At 43.7% G+C, this 17,319-nt stretch overlaps 1 protein-coding gene across 1 annotated transcript in view; it reads left to right on the top strand.

Annotated features, from left to right (window-relative positions):
• SFMBT2 (Scm-like with four mbt domains 2) overlaps window positions 1-13,417 on the top strand; it is an 85,893-nt gene extending 72,476 nt beyond the window's left edge. Inside the window, exons 16-20 of the mRNA XM_009078434.1 lie at window positions 7,751-7,926; window positions 9,414-9,586; window positions 10,725-10,973; window positions 11,135-11,263; window positions 13,277-13,417. Coding sequence (XP_009076682.1) covers window positions 7,751-7,926; window positions 9,414-9,586; window positions 10,725-10,973; window positions 11,135-11,263; window positions 13,277-13,417 — 868 coding nt within the window. The remainder of the gene's footprint in view (window positions 1-7,750; window positions 7,927-9,413; window positions 9,587-10,724; window positions 10,974-11,134; window positions 11,264-13,276) is intronic.
• The last annotated feature ends 3,902 nt before the right edge of the window (window positions 13,418-17,319 follow it).

The following is a 17,319-nucleotide window of genomic DNA, read 5'->3' as shown; positions in this document are numbered from 1 at the left end:
TGGGGGGGGGGGGGGAAGAGAAGATTTGTTTCTATTGTGAGAGTTCTACTTTTCTAATTATCGTTTTGCTTCATTGAATTATTTGACTCATTCTATAGCAACTTCAGAAATTAAATACTCACCTGAATGGTTCATTTCTATTGTCTTTCTCCAAGCAGCCATCCAGATTTTGATGAAGTCCTGAGTTTTATGATAAGCTGTTCTTATAAGCTTGGCTGTTACTGAATTAACTCAATTCCTGCCTTTCTAAATGTAGGAGTATTGCTGCTTTTAATATACAGCCTGTCAGGCTAATGCAGAAAAAAATGGTGAGAATGCATGGTACAAAAAAATGTTCAACCAAACTAGCAGGGATGTAATTTTTGGCAGGAGAGTTTAGGGCAAAATAGTAACAGATCAGAGATTCAGGTCAAGATTTGATGCCTTTGGAAAATCTATGCTCAATCTTCCGAACAACACCTGAGAAAACTGTCTAGTAAATACTTAATTTCTCCTTCCAACTTTAAAATCTACCCATTTATATCTTCTTTATGAGATGGGAATGATATATTATGTTGCCTTTCAACAACTGTCTCTCTGAAAGAGAGGAGTGTCACCTAAGCCCTCTCTAGAGTCCCTCCAAAGAGCAATTCTTCCCACTTCAAGTTGGATGTCAACAAACAGTTCTCTGAAGACTCTTCATTCACTAACTTGGTCACCTTGACTTTTTGAGTACTGAAGTTAAATCCAGTGAATTTCACCCTTTGTACTGAACTCTGTTACTACTTTCAAGAGAAATGCAATTTTCTCTGGGTTATTCGAACTGTTTGGCTGCCAAATACAGCACTATTGATTGCTATTGTATTTGATCTTTGGCCATGTAGATATTGCAGAAAGTTCATGTGTTCTCTGATTGAGGGAGAGAATTGGGAACCTTTTGTTCTGCATACTCAGAAACTGCTTTTCTGAAGGAGGTTTGCAAATAGAAAGGAAAAGCTACTAGAAAATCCTGTTACTAATTTGCTTCTTTCACCTATGTGGAAAGTCATGTTTTTGTGTTTGTCAGTTGAAATGTTGGGGATGGAAATACAAAAGTTAACCTTGCACATGTTAGATTTTCATTAGAAGCAAGTCATTGTCCATGACCTGGTTTTTGTTGATTCCACTCTCCCACATCTTGTACTAGCAAACATCAGATAACACACTCCTACAGGTATTTAGCAGTTGTGAAACCAAGTTGTGATGCCCTGTCTTAATATCCTCTCCTGCAAGGAACTGAGCTTACAGGCAGTTTTCCTATTAGCAGTATCCAAAGTAGGACTTTGTTGGGGTTTCTCGTTGGAGTGTGGGGATCTGCCCTGTGCAAACCCATCAGTATGTAGTTCTTAAGACAGCCTGGGAAATGTTTAACCAACCATCAAGTGTAGGGATGTCTTGTCCTTGATAATCAGGTCTGTCTACAGCCCAGTTCACTGTGACCCCAGCAACCTGCTGACTGCAGGGGTGGGAAGACCAACAGTTGGGAATACAGGAGCTGCTAGAGGTTGTCACTCCTCTCTATCACATCAACCACTTATCCTCCCTCACTGTTACCTGATGTGCTAATCATGCTATCATAAGCACCTCTGTCTCTTACTTTCTTCCATGATGCTTTTGCCCATCTTTTCCTTTGTCTGTTTCCTCCTCCCACGTATTTAGCAGGACAGTCAGCCTGCTGGGACATACCTTATATCTAAATAACCTGCCAGATCAAAGCACACCACTGCTTTCCAGCAGGGAGATCTGGTGTTTTATGTTGACCAGCCAGTGACAGGCTCTGTATGTGTTCCCATATGCTGACTACCCCAGGAGGCAGCAACCTCAGCTTTTCAGTGAGTCAAGCAGCAGCTTTCAACTTTATCAAGCCACAGAATGGATTGTTTCTGGCTCAGAGCTAGGACAGCAGGTTTTGGAGTGACTTCTGAGCATAGCAGTGTGTTCTCATCCAGTGTGGCATTGCTGTCTGGCTTCTGAGGAGGCAGAGCTCATGGAGAAGGACAGCACCTTGTTCCTGAAGCTAGTTGGCTCTTCACAGAGCAGTGTTTGGTGGTTGTGCCAGCTTGCCTGGGGGTAGTTTGTGTACTTGATGAAGTACTCAAACTGAAGAGTGGAATGGAGAGTGAATTGAAGAGTAGATGACAGAGGGTTGACATTCTCCAAGACTGTCTGGCTACCCTAAGACTTCCTTCTTTTTTTTCCTTCCTGAGTTTACTCAGGGTCCTTCATCAAGAAGCCTACCAGGGTTTTAATTGCACTTGGTTGTGCAGGAGCAGAAAAGATGGTTATGAAATCAGATAGTTTGGGACATGCAAACAGCACATGACACGTTACATCAGGTATGACAGTCAATTGTGCTCCAGAATCTTAAACAGAGACTCCTAATGAGCAAACGCCTGTCTACCCCCTCTTGCAGCTACACAGGCTCCCGGTGGTGCCTCCCTGCTAATGATGACAGCTCTACAGCCAGCTGGAGCAGAGCTGCTGTAATGTGACATGTCGTGTCACCACCTCCCCTCTGATGTAAACTGACAACTCCTTGGATCCTGGCGATGTTGTTGTTTGTTTGCCGTGACGGCTGCAGGAGGGTAGAGCAAAGAGGAGGGAGGAGGATGGTGAAGAGAAGGCTGTTTTTTCCCACTGGCCCAAATGCCAAATGATGCACTGCCAGGAATGCATTATCTCAGTCCTAGGGCAACTTGCATTTAGTTTACTCTGCTGTCATGAGTGACCAGCGCTGCATCAATTACTTTACCTTGCAAAGAAGATAAACAATTTAGGTTGTCCAAAGAGATGTGTCTGCAGTGTGTGATGGCAGTCATTCCCCATCAGCGCTGCTGGCTCTGTGTGAAAATAGTCAAACCTGATTTATTGGTGATGATGAGTTAGAAATGTCATGCTTGATCCTTTGAATTCCCATGAGGGGCAGCTGAAGCTGTAGGCATTCAACCCCTAGAGTATTGATGCTTTAAGTTCAATGCCTACATCTAGATTTGCCTTCCCAGTTTTACATAAAATGCTTGAGGGACTTGATGCTTTTTAAGGGTTTTCATTTCTAAGGGCTGTAAGTGGGGCTGTTTGGTCTTAGCCACTTTTTTTGCAGGTCTTTGGACATAACTCTCTGCACACACTAGTACTGTTTATTTCCTGAGTCTTGTATGAAGCCCAGTTGATCAAAATAAGAAGGACGAGCATTCCTGGACTCCTTCATTAAATGAAATTTTAAGAGCTGTTCAAATTCAGTAGCTGAACTCTAGGAATATTTACCCCCATCACAGACATCATTGCTTATTTATGAGGCTGCATTTCAAAGGAAGTCTCTTCATTGCCGATGCTTTAGGAAACCGCCTTTCACTTGTGATAGGTGATACTGAGGAGTTTGAAGTCTTCTTTGCCTCAGCCTTTGCTTTCAGGACTCCCAGGTCCCTGATCCTGCTGGAGGGAGTGAAGTGTAACCCACTGTAAATGGGAAAAAAGCTAAAGACACTGGAAGCAAACTGGATGTTGGAATACAGCTCTGCCTGAGAAATGACCAATGTCGTTGCAAGGCCACTCGCTGCTGTGTTTGAAAGTTGATGAGGATAACAGAAGTTTCCTGATGCCTGGAAAAAGGCAATCCTCACACCCCTCCTTAGGAAGGGCAAGAAGGAGAATCCAAGGAACTACAGTCTAACATTCCTGAGAAGGTTATTAGACAAATCCTCTTGCAAACCCTTTCTAGGAACATGCAGGACCAATAGGTGACTGAGAGGAACCAAGGGGTGAGTTGTGCCTGATATGCTGACATAATTGGTTTGGTAATTGAGGAGAAAACAATGGAAATTAATTGATATCAGTTTTAGCAAGACTTTCCACACAGCCTCCCATAGTGTCCTTATAGCCAAGCTGTGGAGATGTGACTGAACATGTGCATGATGAGTGGAAAGTTGACTGGACACAATAGTTGACATGAAGTCCAAGTGGCAGCCAGTTAGTAATGGTGTTCCTCAAAGGTCAGTACAGAGGTACAGCTCATATGACCTGGTTTGTCTTCCACATCAGCTCTGCCACATACTTACTGAAGCACTGCAAGGATGAATTAGTGTGACCAGGTGGCCTTCTCTGCCAAATACTGGAGATAGAAGTCATTAGGACCAACAGAATGACTTAAACCCTTTATTTCTATAATCATGAGGAGACTTAGAGACATGCCCTTAGAACCAGAACCTTCCAGTGCCCTTTCTGAATCCTGTCTTCAAAAGCACAGTGTCACTGGGTGATAAAATAGCTTTGAAGGAAGTGAACTTCTTATGTTTGGCAGACTCAAAGGTAGTAAGACAAAACAGAAATTTCTTGCAAAAGAATACATAGGAGTTTTTGGTCCCTTAAAAGGAAATTGAGACTTTTAGCCCCTGAGTTGTCTAAATTAGTCTCAAGAACTCTCAGAACCGAGGGCTGTATCCTTAGAATGAGATGTTTGAAAATGAGGATAAGCTCAATGTTCTTGCTGTGTTTGAAGCATCTTCAGGATGAGACTTTGTGCCATCACACAGTGGTCCCTAACTGGAGCTCCTAGAAGACACTTTGTTCTCATGAACCTCTGATCTATTTTACCACCAAAGGAAGTTTCAACAGAAGAATGAGAATGCCAGCAAAGTGCTATTAGCTCAGTACTGTTGCTAGTGCAGCAGCAAAGATCCCAAGTGTATTTTTCATGGAAATAGTTTCAGCCATAAGGTGTTCTCTGATTTTTGGATCTGATGGCAGAGAAGGGGGAAGAGGAAAGGAAGATTTCTTTGGTTTTAGCTGAAAAATCTTTCTTTTTTTTTTTTGAAAGAACAGGGATTTCTGGGTTGAAACTATTGTGCTTGACACAGCAGTTTTCCAAGTCTCCAATGCTGCGGTGCTGTGCATGCAGATTACTTGCTGCTTACAAGTGGCTGGGAAGATAGGACCCCTGGTATCAAAACATCAATAGGAGCATCAGTAGTTGGTGATTTTTTGAGAGATGCTGATGGAAAAGAGTTTTCTGATTGTATCCAAAGGAGCTCCTTCCAATGGCTATCCTAGAACAGCTCAGATTACATTTGTTTGTGTTAAAAATCTTTAGTGTGTGAAGAATATGGAAAATCTTAGTAGAATCTGGTTTATAGCTGAGGTGCTGCCAAGGCCAAAATGATGTAAAAAATATTCCTGTGGCCAGTACCAACACCTTGGGTTATGGAGGCTGATTGCTGCAGTTACAGCGATCTCCATTTTGCCATCCCTTCTGTTAATTACTATGTGTGTTGCATTCTAACCAGACTATGAAATCAGCCAGTTGTTCATTTTTCCTAGTTTCATCTTTTTCTTTCAGCAGTCACTGTAGTACAATGGGTCCTTTCTGGGCAGGCAAACACAATAGGAAGCACACAGTTAGAAAAAGTCAGCCATCCTTGAATAATACCCATCAGGCAGCTTTCTTAGCTTATAAGAAAGAAGATCAAGAGGCAATTTGATTATAGTGCTTTTGCAGGGAAACAAAACCAGATGCAGTCTTTTCATCCCAGTGGTGAAAGTCAGAACAAGGACAAATAAATGTAAGTTAAATCCAGACACATCCAGATATAAAATGAGGCATAGGCACATGAAGTATAGGTAGAGGTGCTCCTGCTGCCAGGATTCTTCCACTGTGGGAACCATGAGGGGAGGCTGGTGCTTGTCTGGAAGTGATGATTTAGTCCAACCAAAGTTATTGGGGTTCAGGTGAAGGTAACAGAGTGAAATCCTGCAGCTTGTCACAGGAGTCAGACTTATGATGTAATGATCTAGGCTGTCATTAAACTTCCTGGCTGCTGGAGAAGTTAGTAAGGGCAGGAGTCTTTTCAAACACATTGAAAAGAAATATAAACCATTTATAAGTAGATATATTTAAATGTCCATAAGATTTGGTCTTTTGATATTAAGTATTGCCAAACCCTCTTTAGCCAGCTGCCTGTGCAGCTGTTTCATGGGGAAGCTGGGACAACAGTGCTCTGTCCCTGGAAGGAACACTTTTCCATTTTACTTCATCTGTCCAGGTCTTTAAGGGTGTGTGAAAAGTTGGCTCATTAAGTCAGCCATTCACTCAGGTGAATGATTCCTGGATTGTCTCCATGACTCGAGGTCCTTGGTCAGGCACCAAATGGGGTATCAGAGCCTGGTGCCTTGCAGAAATTCATTCAGGTTATGGAAGAGTTTTATGTTGAGGTGATAGGACTGTCTTTTGCAGCATGAGGATGGTTGGACTGGGCTGTTCTCAGACCGAAGTCTCCTTTGGGTTCCCTTTTATACCAATTCATGTATCAGTTTCAAACCCTTTTCCCACACTCCAGTGATTCCAGAAACAACTGTTGGGAGGGAGAGCAGAGAAAGGTGGTGTTTCAGTTGCTTTATGTGACCCAGTGAAACCTTCCTGGAGCCACTGAAACCGTCATAGACTGTGGCATATGCTGCATGTTTTAACTCTCTGGCCACAACTTGTTTTACCACCTCCTCCTCTTCCTCTTCCATATCTGACTATCAGCAGCTGCTTCCCTGCTAGGAATCTGTGAATCTTAATACACTCACAAATGCTTTGTCTTGTTTTTCCTGATGAATATATGTTTGTATTTCATTGCCTCCCATCCACTAATCTTTCTTTCACTCATTCCCTCTTCCTCTTTCGTGTGTGTTACTTTCCTGTCCTCTAAGCACATTTGTAATGCCACAGCACCAGGTGCTCACATGATTGTCTCTTGTCTTGCATTCCTCAGGACGCCTAAGAGATGTTTCAAAACCCTTATCTGACTGTTTACAATAGCTCGGTGCTGCTGTTTAATAAATTATGGGGGTAATTTGTTTTTCAGAGTTCACATCTACAAGGGAGTACAGCTGGGATGTAACTATCTTTCTTAGCCATTTATCACTCAGAAGCACTTCGTATAAAGCACTGAAATAAATGTTTCAGTAGCATAACAAATTTAAGACAAACCTTTCCTTGCACATTTCTGTTCTGAGCTCTAGGGCTGGTTACTGCAGCCCCATTAAACAGCTCCAAAGGCTCCTGATGAGTTCCTCAGGCTTTGTATTGCCCATGTCTTAGAGTGGTGAAGTCATCTGGTCCCTGTATGGCAGAGAGTAGTTTTACCCAGATATTTCTACACAGTGTTTGTATCCCAGTAGCCACAGTTGGCACAATGAGTCTTTGGGATTGTTGGAAGCTGGAACATGATACAAGAGCAGGAAAGATGGCAGTGGAGAAGGCCGAAAGTGGATCAGGGGCTTATAGAGACCATCTGCAGTGCAGCTTAAACACAAAGTGGTGACCAGAAAGCTCTGCAAGGTGTATAAGCATCTTAAGCATCTCATCACACATCAGTCTATGAAGGGAGACTACATCCCTCTCCCAAAAACTGTGCATCCGCTCATAATATGGACTTGCTGTCCTTTGTAGTATCATCACCAAGCCTACTGAGATATTTTTTCCATCTCTTGTAGTGTCTACAGATATGTCCAGTCTGCACATGCATTCCTTCCTGAGTCTTGTCCACACCTGTGATTTATTTCACCCTTTCCTTCCTCAAGTCCTACTGAAATGGAGACACTAAGACCCATAGACCTGCTCTGCCTCCCTTCCCAAGAGAGACACTCTCCCAGAAGTCACTGGGGAAGGTCTCTCCCTAACAGAGGAGAGCCTGGTCTGTAGCATGAAGGACTTGGTTTGATTTGTGACCTGGGGTCTTGTACTATTTTCTAGATACAGAGGGAAGACATACAGGGCAACGGTGAAGATTGTGCGGACGTCGGACCAGGTGGCAGATTTCTGCAGAAGAGTCTGTGCAAAGCTGGAGTGTTGCCCCAACTTGTTCAGTCCTGTGCTGGTGGCTGAAGTCTGCCCTGAGAACTGCTCCATTCATACTAAAACCAAGTACAGTGAGTATCGACCAAAATGCTTCTCAGTGCTCATGGGGAATCAGAGCAGTGGGAGACTGTGTGTGATGAAGAACAGGAGTTGTGTGATACGTTCATACTGGTTAGGATTCATCTCATCTAAGAACAGTTATTTAATCCTGACCAGGCCACCACAGGTTCCCTTAATATTCTGTACAGAGAAACAGGCACCTCCAGAAAACTGTCCCATCTCACTCCATCCTAATATATCTGTTCAAAAGTCTTTACTTTTTTGGAAGTCTTGACCTTTCTTCATGTGTAAAGTTAACACAAGGAGCACATAAAAGGAACTTGCAGTAGTAAACTGAGATTTAAACTGCTTTATCTGAGACAGCTTCATTAGGTGAGATGAATCCTGTCCTACTTAGTGAAGAGTTTCAGGCATATGCACCAGCTCAGGCCATGATGCTGAGGTGCTAGAAGGAGTTTGATTCTTGTCTGCTCAGTTGTTTAAACATGTTCAGGAAGGCTGTTGGCAGATGTGTTCCAACACCTTTTGTTGTCAGTGTTACTGCTATTATTGACTCTTAAACAGGTCAGGAAAGTGCAAGTGGGTTCTGTCCTTCCACGAAGATTGCAGGAAACCAGTATGATTGACTTAAAGCAATTGGCTTCTATTTGGTATCAGAGTGCAAGGAGAAATGGGCTCAGGCAGATACTCAGATCATTGAATATTGGTTTCTGTAGATATCTACACCTGAGATAGACTCCCAGCTCCCACTGGTAGCACATGGAGAGCTGGAGGAGTGCAGCTGAGGGAACTCCAGCTGAGATTGTCTCTCCTCAAAGTTGATGGTTGTATGTGACTGGATTAATTGTTCCTCAAAGCTCCATTGACTTGCTGAAAGGCTCAGTTCAGTTTTGAACTTCGACGTGAGTGCCAAATGCCATTTTAATTGTCACAGGATACCCTAGCTGGTCAAGGGCAGAGTATCTTTCACCCCCAGAGCATGTCAGAAGGCATCTAACACAAGCCCCTAATGTAAGGTGAGAGGACTCTCACATGCCTAATTTCACCTTGGGCCACAAAATAGGTGAAGGTAATAAAGCCCCATTTCTTCATGCATGATCCAGGATAGCTGACTCTCTGCTGAAAACATAAGCAAGGGAAAGTGTGTCAAAGACTATTAACTCATGCAGAAGTGCATTGAATCAAATTTGATACATGTTGGACTCACCCTCCAAATCACTGCTCAGCTTAGTGGAAGCTTTGCCTAAATACATAGGGAGTGTTAAATTCTGAACTCTTCACTCATCATCAGCATATCTGGATACATAAGAGCTAGAACACTCTGTGCTAGTCCAAGATGACATCTTACATTTATGCTAGACATTCTTTCCAAATCAATGTGTTTTAAAGTTTAAAATGCACCTAGAGTGCAGTCCTGAATCTGCAGCAAGAAGCAAGCCAAGGTTTTCTTCTTTTGGTAGTTGAAGTCTTTAATGGTTGTTTTGCTTCATTTTTCCAGCTTATTATTATGGGAAGAGGAAAAAAATCATTAAGCCACCAATTGGGGAAAATAACAACATGAAAAGTGGACATGTCAAGCCAGCCAGACGCAGGAAAAGGCGGAAATCCATCTTTGTGCAGAAGAAAAGGAGGTCATCAGCTGTCGATCTGAATGCTGCAGGCTCTGCAGAGGTATGTGCTGCACTGGGATAAAGGTCATGTGTGGTTTTTCCCTCCTCAGCTGAGTGCTAGTGATTGCTGCTTTGTGCAATGTGAAATCAACCTGATTTGCTTAAATTCCCTCTGCATTTGCTGGAGGGGAATATTTTACTCAGCTTTCAGCTGATTGCTTGCATCTTCACGGCTTGGCCCTCATTTAGGTGGAGTTCTGCTTCATTTACTTAGATTATACCTTCTTCAAAGGAATTTAAACTCATGTTAAGCCTAAATCCACCATTAGCCAAGTTTTTCAACTTTCCAGCCAATGTAACTATCTTGGTGTAAAGTTGCTCTTTCACTTAGGACCTGAGCATATGGCTTGGATGCATGTGCACACTTTGATCAGAGCTAAGCTGTCAAAGCCATTTGGGCAACCGATGCATATATAAAGTTCAAAATGCACAGTTTCTCTCAGTTGGTGTGTTCTTGCAAGCTCTGTGTGACAGAAATAACAAGAATCTGGTATGATACCCTTTAAATGGAACTTTGTGCTTCACCTTCAGCAGTTAGGGGTTGGGCTGAAAGCAGGGAAATCTGGGTGAAATCCTCTGTCCTGGGTGGTACAGAAATGTCAGCTAAGAAATCAAGTAGAAGTATGGACTTGTATATCTATATATTTTTTAAAGGCACCAAATTTTCCTTCCTTTCAGTACCAGTAAGACCCACAAAGATTTGAAGCAGGGTGAAGATTTAAACCCTTTAAATAGGCTTTAAATTCACTCCTATTTCTGACTTCATTGCATCTCAAGCAACCTGAGTTTCATTTTATCCCCTTAGTGTTTTCCCTTTCCTCTTGTCCTGCACATCTGCAGTGCCACAAGGTTTGAGGTACAGCCCAACAGAGGAACATTTCATGCCAGATGAGTTATTGCTGTTGACCTTTAGTTAGAAGGAGAAAAAGGATTTTCCATCATGTATTTTTTTTCTTGTAACAAATCTAAACCGAGGGCTAATCTGCTTAGCGCTGTAATGAAAATGAGATAATTTGGTTAAAATAAATGTTACCCTGGCCCAGCATGGGCATGGGCAGGCAGCTTGACCCAGTGCCTTTCCATTTGCTGCTGTATCAATCTGTGAGCTTGGATGGTGTTTCTCCATGGTTCCTGTGCAGGAGAGCGAAGATGATGAGCCAGATGCGATGGAGGATGAGACGGGAAGTGAGGAAACCAGCTCGGAGCTCCGAGATGACCAGACAGATACCTCCTCTGCTGAGGTCCCCTCCACCAGGCCCCGGAGAGCTGTCACCCTGAGGAGCAGCACTGAGTTGGACAGACCTCCCCCCACGGAGAGAGCCCGGCGGAGCCGGAGACCTCAGCCCCACTCCTACAGCGAGACGGAGAAGTGCACACAAGTCAAGGAAGTGAGTGTGTCCACAGGCTTCACCCCCAATTAACAGCTGTATTCCTCCTAAATTAACCTCCAGTGCCAAACCTTCCTCATCTCACCAGGGCATCCCTGCTCTAGTTCTCCACACAAGGGAGTTTGCTTTATTTTTTTATTTTTTTATATTTTTTTTTGTAGGAAATTAAGCAAGAAGAGGAAGAGAAGCTCATCCTGGACAGTAATCCGTTGGAGTGGACTGTGACTGATGTTGTGAGGTTTATTAAACTGACTGACTGTGCACCCCTGGCCAAAATATTTCAGGAACAGGTAGAAGTCTTTCCATAACTCATCTCTCTGTGTCTGTGGCGCCTGTTCACATCCCAGTACGTACCACTTTGCTAGCAGGGCCTGGGCCTGGGATAAAGAGATTATGACCAGATTTTAGATCCCTTCAGGCCAGTCTATTGCACAGATTTTGGCAAGACATGAAAACCCTTAGAAACTGGAGTCAGAACCTTGCCATATCTTCAGAGAGATCAGAAACTCCATAGCCTGAGTAGCTGTGTAATGCAGAAGGTTTAGACCTTTCACACCAAGATTCACAGCACTGTCCTGGTGTCACATAGGTAGGCACCTTGGTGTAAAAGTGGTAGTGGTTATCCAGTACACAGGAAGCATTTTCCTGGCCACAGTGGCTCCACCTTGTTTAAAATATTGACCTGGGAAGCACAAAAATTCTGCTTGAACACAAAACTGGCTGCTTGAATTTTGTCATTAACACCTAGATGCTTTGAGTATGTAGACACCTAATTTCCATCTACATCCCTCTGAAGATCTTCCAGTGAGGCCCTTAGGTGACCTAATTTCAGGAGATGCCAAGCATCTCCACATTAAGCACATAGGTTTGCAGGAATATAAGCCAATGCTCTTCATCTGAATCCAGTGTGAACATGTAAAATTTATATGGAAAGAGCCATTCCTTGGCTAATGAGCAGCAGCCAGTGCTAAAAGCAAAGTGCAGTGCTAACAAATCATAGTTAGGAGGAAGCAAGTGTGGTTAATTATGCCACAGCCCATGGCAGTCAGTGGTAAGGCCAACTGCACATTGAACTGTCCCTGATTCTTCACCATGAAAAACTCTGTACCCAAGTGCAGCTGCTTTGACTGGGAGAAGTTGAAGTGTGAGTTAGAGCAAGACTCCATAGCAGGATTCTGCAGTTGCTGTGTTGCTCCAACCAGTTGTTAATCATCCTGGAATAATGCCAGGGCTTGAAAGCCAATCCTGGCTCTCTTTTGCCAGAGTTTTATAGGGACTTTAATCAAACACAGATGACTGGAGCTTTTCTTTGTGAAGCTCTGGTGCAATGGGCCATACCATCAAGCTTCAGTGGAGGAAGAACCTGAGTCATGGACAGTCCTGATCAAAGCAGCACTTAAAGTGTCCAAATGCTCCTTGTGTTTAATGTTGCCTAATCAGGGCCATCCTGGGGAGTTTATGTTGCCTGTGAGTTGCTGTGCTTAGAACTCTGATCCTCCCTGGGGCATAAAAAGCAGTTTTGTAGCCTTCTTGTCTGCTTCTCATTCCATTAAGGAATAAAGAGGACTTGAGCTCTTAACTAGAAAGAGGATCATAAAGCCAACAGAAATCCCTAATAAAATTGCTCATCTGGGATGCTAGTTCATGGAGTTTGGTGCATAGATATGCCTGAGGGAAAGACATGACCTCCAGAGGTCTCTTCCAGCCTACACTATTCTGGGATTCTGGGACATAAGATATTGCAAGGGCTCCAGGTGGTCCCAACCCTTCTGTCTTGGTCGTTCAGCAGCTGAAGTGGAACAAGACAGGTCCTGGGTGGACCTGGGGGCATGGCAAGGCAGACACAAACCTGTGCTGAGCAAATCATGGGCCAGAGGAGGTGGGAGAAGGGTCTGACTTGACAATGGGACCAGCATCAGTTTCTCCATTCAGCTTCCTCCTGTGGCTCCTGGTGTGCTCTCTGCAGCCTCCTCCTCATTTCAGTTCCTCAGGCATAAAATGGGGCTGATCAGATCTCTGTGGACTCTTCAGAGTTTCTTTGGAAGGTGATCCTTCAGTTCAGCAGCTGGGAGGCTTTTCCCAAACTGGGGGTAAGGTGAGAGCCCACAGAGACACACTGGACAACTTCTGAAAAAGCGTGATGTATCCCAGAGAAAGGAGATGGGCAGCAGCAAAGTGGGAGAGGACAAAACCACCTTTAATTTTGGAGCACAAAATTCCCTTCTTGCTTCTCCAGACCTGTTTATACATTCTGCCCTCTGGAGTCCACAAACAAAACCTTTTCCCTGTCTTTTCTTCCCCAGGACATCGATGGCCAAGCCCTTTTGTTGCTGACACTGCCCACGGTGCAAGAGTGCATGGAGCTGAAACTCGGCCCAGCCATCAAACTGTGCCACCAGATCGAGCGAGTAAAAGTTGCTTTCTATGCACAATATGCCAACTGACTCCACTTCATTTCTTTCTGTCCTCTTTCTTCCCTCTCTTTTTTAGCATTTCAGCTTGTTCAAGGGTTGTTTTTTTCCCACATCCCTTTTCTCTTCCAAGAACACGTGGAATTGGAAACACTGGGAATTAATCTGTAGGGGAAAAAGAAAACAAACACAATAGAAAGCAAGCAACAAATTGAACTCATTTTTTCTGTACTTGTAAAGCACAGCTAAAGCCTGCTGGCATCTCTCCTCATGAGCCTCACCAACCTGTTGCCCAGTGGTGCAAGGCCAGCACAGATCAGATGGTTTGTTGTTTGCTAAAACAAACCTACCAATGGCAGAAACATTTCCCAAGGAGAAGGATTGGACATTTCCAGATGGTGACAGTTTGTCTAGACCAATTTCTGGACATGAACATTTCTATTAGGCAACTCTTACACGCTTCTTTCATATTGAAATGTAAGTGATCATTTGTAGCATTACCTGGGGTTTACTGCAGATTTGATCTTGGTGATCAATGGGCTTTTTTTCTCTCCTGCTTCTCCAGTTTTGTGAAAGGAAAAAGTGTTCCACCAGTCATACTCTGTTTTATTCCTGGGTGATTTGTGAAAGAGGACTCAACTCATGGTGTCTACAGTGTTTGACAAAGCTGCAGCAAACTGACAGGAGTGACACAAGACCTGGTGTGCAGTGGCACGTCCTGAGCCATGCTGGCTGTGCACAATAAGCTGAATGTCTCTGTGCTGGGATCTGTACAATACTCCATTCTTGTACAGGAACATGCATGAAAGCTTTCGTAGTCAAGCCCATCCTCTTAAATCCAAGTCAGTTTAAAGGCCTGACTTTGAGTCCCACAGGGTGAAAAAAAAAATGCTGCTCAGATTTCATGATGAGACTGAGTAAATGCTGTTTTCATTTGCACCTTCATGAATCTGGCTGCTGAGAGGGGAGAAAAAGCACCAATCTTTTCAGGTGCTGAGGATCCAACCCAACAGAGTTTATATTTAACAACTGGACATGGCACTTAGTGCTGTGGTGTAACTAACAAGGTGGTGATTGGCCAGAGGTTGGACTCGATGACCATGGAGGTCTTGGACAACATTAGTAATTCTGTGGTAATATCTAAAGCTCTCAGATTGTCCCAGTGCCACCCTGGATAGTGGAACTGTGGCCTTGCTTCATGCTAAGCAGGGTAAGCACCAAAGAGGGTGAGGAGGTGAGTTGGACACCTTGGGGTTTGCCTCAGTTGTGTGTATATTCCCTATTTGCTTTGCACGGATGTATGACCCCATTAGTCACATGTGTTAAGCTTGAATTTGCTGTAACTCAGCAGAGGTTGGTGACATCACAGTGATGGGAAATTCTCCCAAAAGTAACAACCAAACTGGGACCAAGTCAGAATTTTGCTCTAACTTTAAGGTGCAAATGAATCTCTCCCTCAAAAAGTGAATTGGGTGATTCATGCTGGTTTAGCCTCTTTCCTTAGGAAACCACTGTCTTTGGCAGGCTTTTGTTCACAAATCATAAACAGAGCCCTGTTCCCTGGCCTCAGGGAACTCAGCTTGAAAATTGTACACAGCTCTGTTACAATGCCATGATGCCAAAGGCCACTCAGTGAAGATCTCTTCAAAAAGAAGCACCATTTCTAGCCCTAAATCTGAAGCCAGTGCTTATGGCCAGATAAGCCCCACCTCAAGCATATACCATATGGTAACAACAAACTTGGATCAGAGAATCCTGCTGACCACCCTGTGCTCAGAAGAACCTACTGTCTAACACCAGGCTGCAGTTGTTGTGTTCTCCTTCATCAGATTCCTTCTTTAATTCTTTGGAGTAAAGGAGGAACCTTCAGAAATGAATACTCTGGACTACATCTGACTCTACCCCAGAGAGTGTGTTAGGCAAGAAGTATTGACTCTGTTTGCCATGCATCACTCAGGAATTTCTAGCTTATCTTTCAGTGAGTTTCCTGGTTTGCCTCTGAGGAATGTGATGGGTGCAACTGCTGCAAGCTGGGCCAGATCCTGCCAGTTCATCAGAAACTTTCTTACATGGGACATCAGCAGGACTGGATCTGTTCTCAGCTGTTGCTTTACACTGAAGATCTTGTTCAAGTTTTAATCAACTGAAGGGAGAAGTAGTTGCCTCTGCATCAAATGGTTTTCTTTTGTTTCTCAGAGCTCAAGGAACAGGGTTCTGTAGCAGGGCATACACTGAAGCAATGGCTTTCAGACTGGATTTCCTACTGACAGTAGCAGTGAAATGTGTCAATGCAACTGGTTTGATAACTCCTTTGGATTCCTCTCAAGGTCCCTTAAAAATGTTGCTCCTTGTTTCCTCTCTGAAGACAAAAGGATTGTGCTCAGCAGCAGGAGGGCACAGCTGAGAGAATCTGAGAGAGTGTTCTCCAGGCTCCTCCTTGCTTCAGACCAATCCCAGGGTTACATCTGAGAGCAGGAGAGAGCTCCCAAAAGAATTCTGTAAGGAGAACTGTCATATGAGGACATTTCAAGGAAGGGAAGCAGAGTGGCTGTTTGCCCATCACCAGTCCCTTACTGGCCACATCCACCTTCTTCTGAGCATCCTTTGCTGCTCTGGTGTTCTTGGAGTATCTAGCCACTGGGATTTGTCAGAGACATGTAATGCTTTCTGGGACACATTGCAAAAATGTCATTTTTTTCCTCCATCAACCTTGTAACTGTAGATATTCCTATGGCAGCTAATTCCTCCTGGAGGCAGTTGGGGAGCAGACAGACACAGACTGAGAGCAACCAGCTCTGATCTTGGCTGAGCAGGGGATGGGTGAAGCATTGAGCTCAGAACATGGGAGTCTTTACTGATTGTTCAGGGAAGTTACATCATATTTAAAACTCACCTATTAAACGACAAAAAAAAAGGAGTTTTAATTTTATCTTGCACTGGCTCTTTTATTTCCTCAGGTTTCTCCCTGCTCACCATTTGTCTTTCAATTTATTGGTCTTCAGTGTTGCCTCATTTATCACTCTCTGGCTGTTCACAGAAGTTGATAACCTGAAATATTTATGCTAAAATTACCTTGGGTGGTAAATGCTTTATTGTTTCTTTTTAGTCTACAGGTTGGGAAGAAATATGAGATTGGGGTACTGTTGTGTGTTGCACCTATTGCTCTCCAGGAAAGCTGGAGCTTTTCTTAGACAATTTCATAAGAGAGTGGAAAAATGGATGATATATAGTTTGACTGCACAGTATGATCAGAAGGAATTAATTACTCTTGCCTGGACTTCATTTCAATTCTGGAACATTAGAAAGGCTTTGGAGTAATGTATTTCAAAGGAGATGATGGAAACCTGATCTTGCAAGGGTAAAATATTATTTTACTTTGCAATGTAAAAGTATAAACTGCTGGAAGTTTGGGGGTTTTTTTTGTTCAGACTTGATTGTAATTTAAATTCAGAGCTGGTGCAACTTCACAGATACACCAATAACAGTGTTCTTCTCCCCTCCCTGTTCTGAGTTTGATATCCAGGCCTGAAGTTTGTTGTGTTACCAGGTACAACAGGGCACTGCTGTGAAGTGCTGAACTCGTGGTTACCCAAGACTATTGCCAAGGGCTGAGGAGCATCTCTGCCCTTGTTCTTGGGCTATTGGGTGCTGAACTTCAGCACATTGACTCAGACCACTTTGCTCCCACAAGAAGGGTATGTAGGCACCTGTTATTGACCTCTCTTCAGGCACAGGACCAAGGATGGGCATTTCTGGAATAAAAGTAGGGGCTTGAAGAGTGGGTGGTACCTGCCCATCTTCATCTGCACTGACTTCTTTTGAGCTGTCAGGTTGCACAGATCCACTGTTCCTGTACCTGCTCCATTCCCAACCCTCTCAGCCCTTACCTTGACAGAATCAGCCAATTCCCAGTCTGCAGGCTCAAAGCATCTGTC

This window comes from Acanthisitta chloris, unplaced genomic scaffold (assembly GCF_000695815.1).
Source record: "Acanthisitta chloris isolate BGI_N310 unplaced genomic scaffold, ASM69581v1 scaffold9297, whole genome shotgun sequence".
Classification (NCBI taxonomy): Eukaryota; Metazoa; Chordata; class Aves; order Passeriformes; family Acanthisittidae; genus Acanthisitta; species Acanthisitta chloris.
Note: the sequence above shows the minus strand (reverse complement) of the source record. Positions and strands in the feature narration are given on the sequence as shown.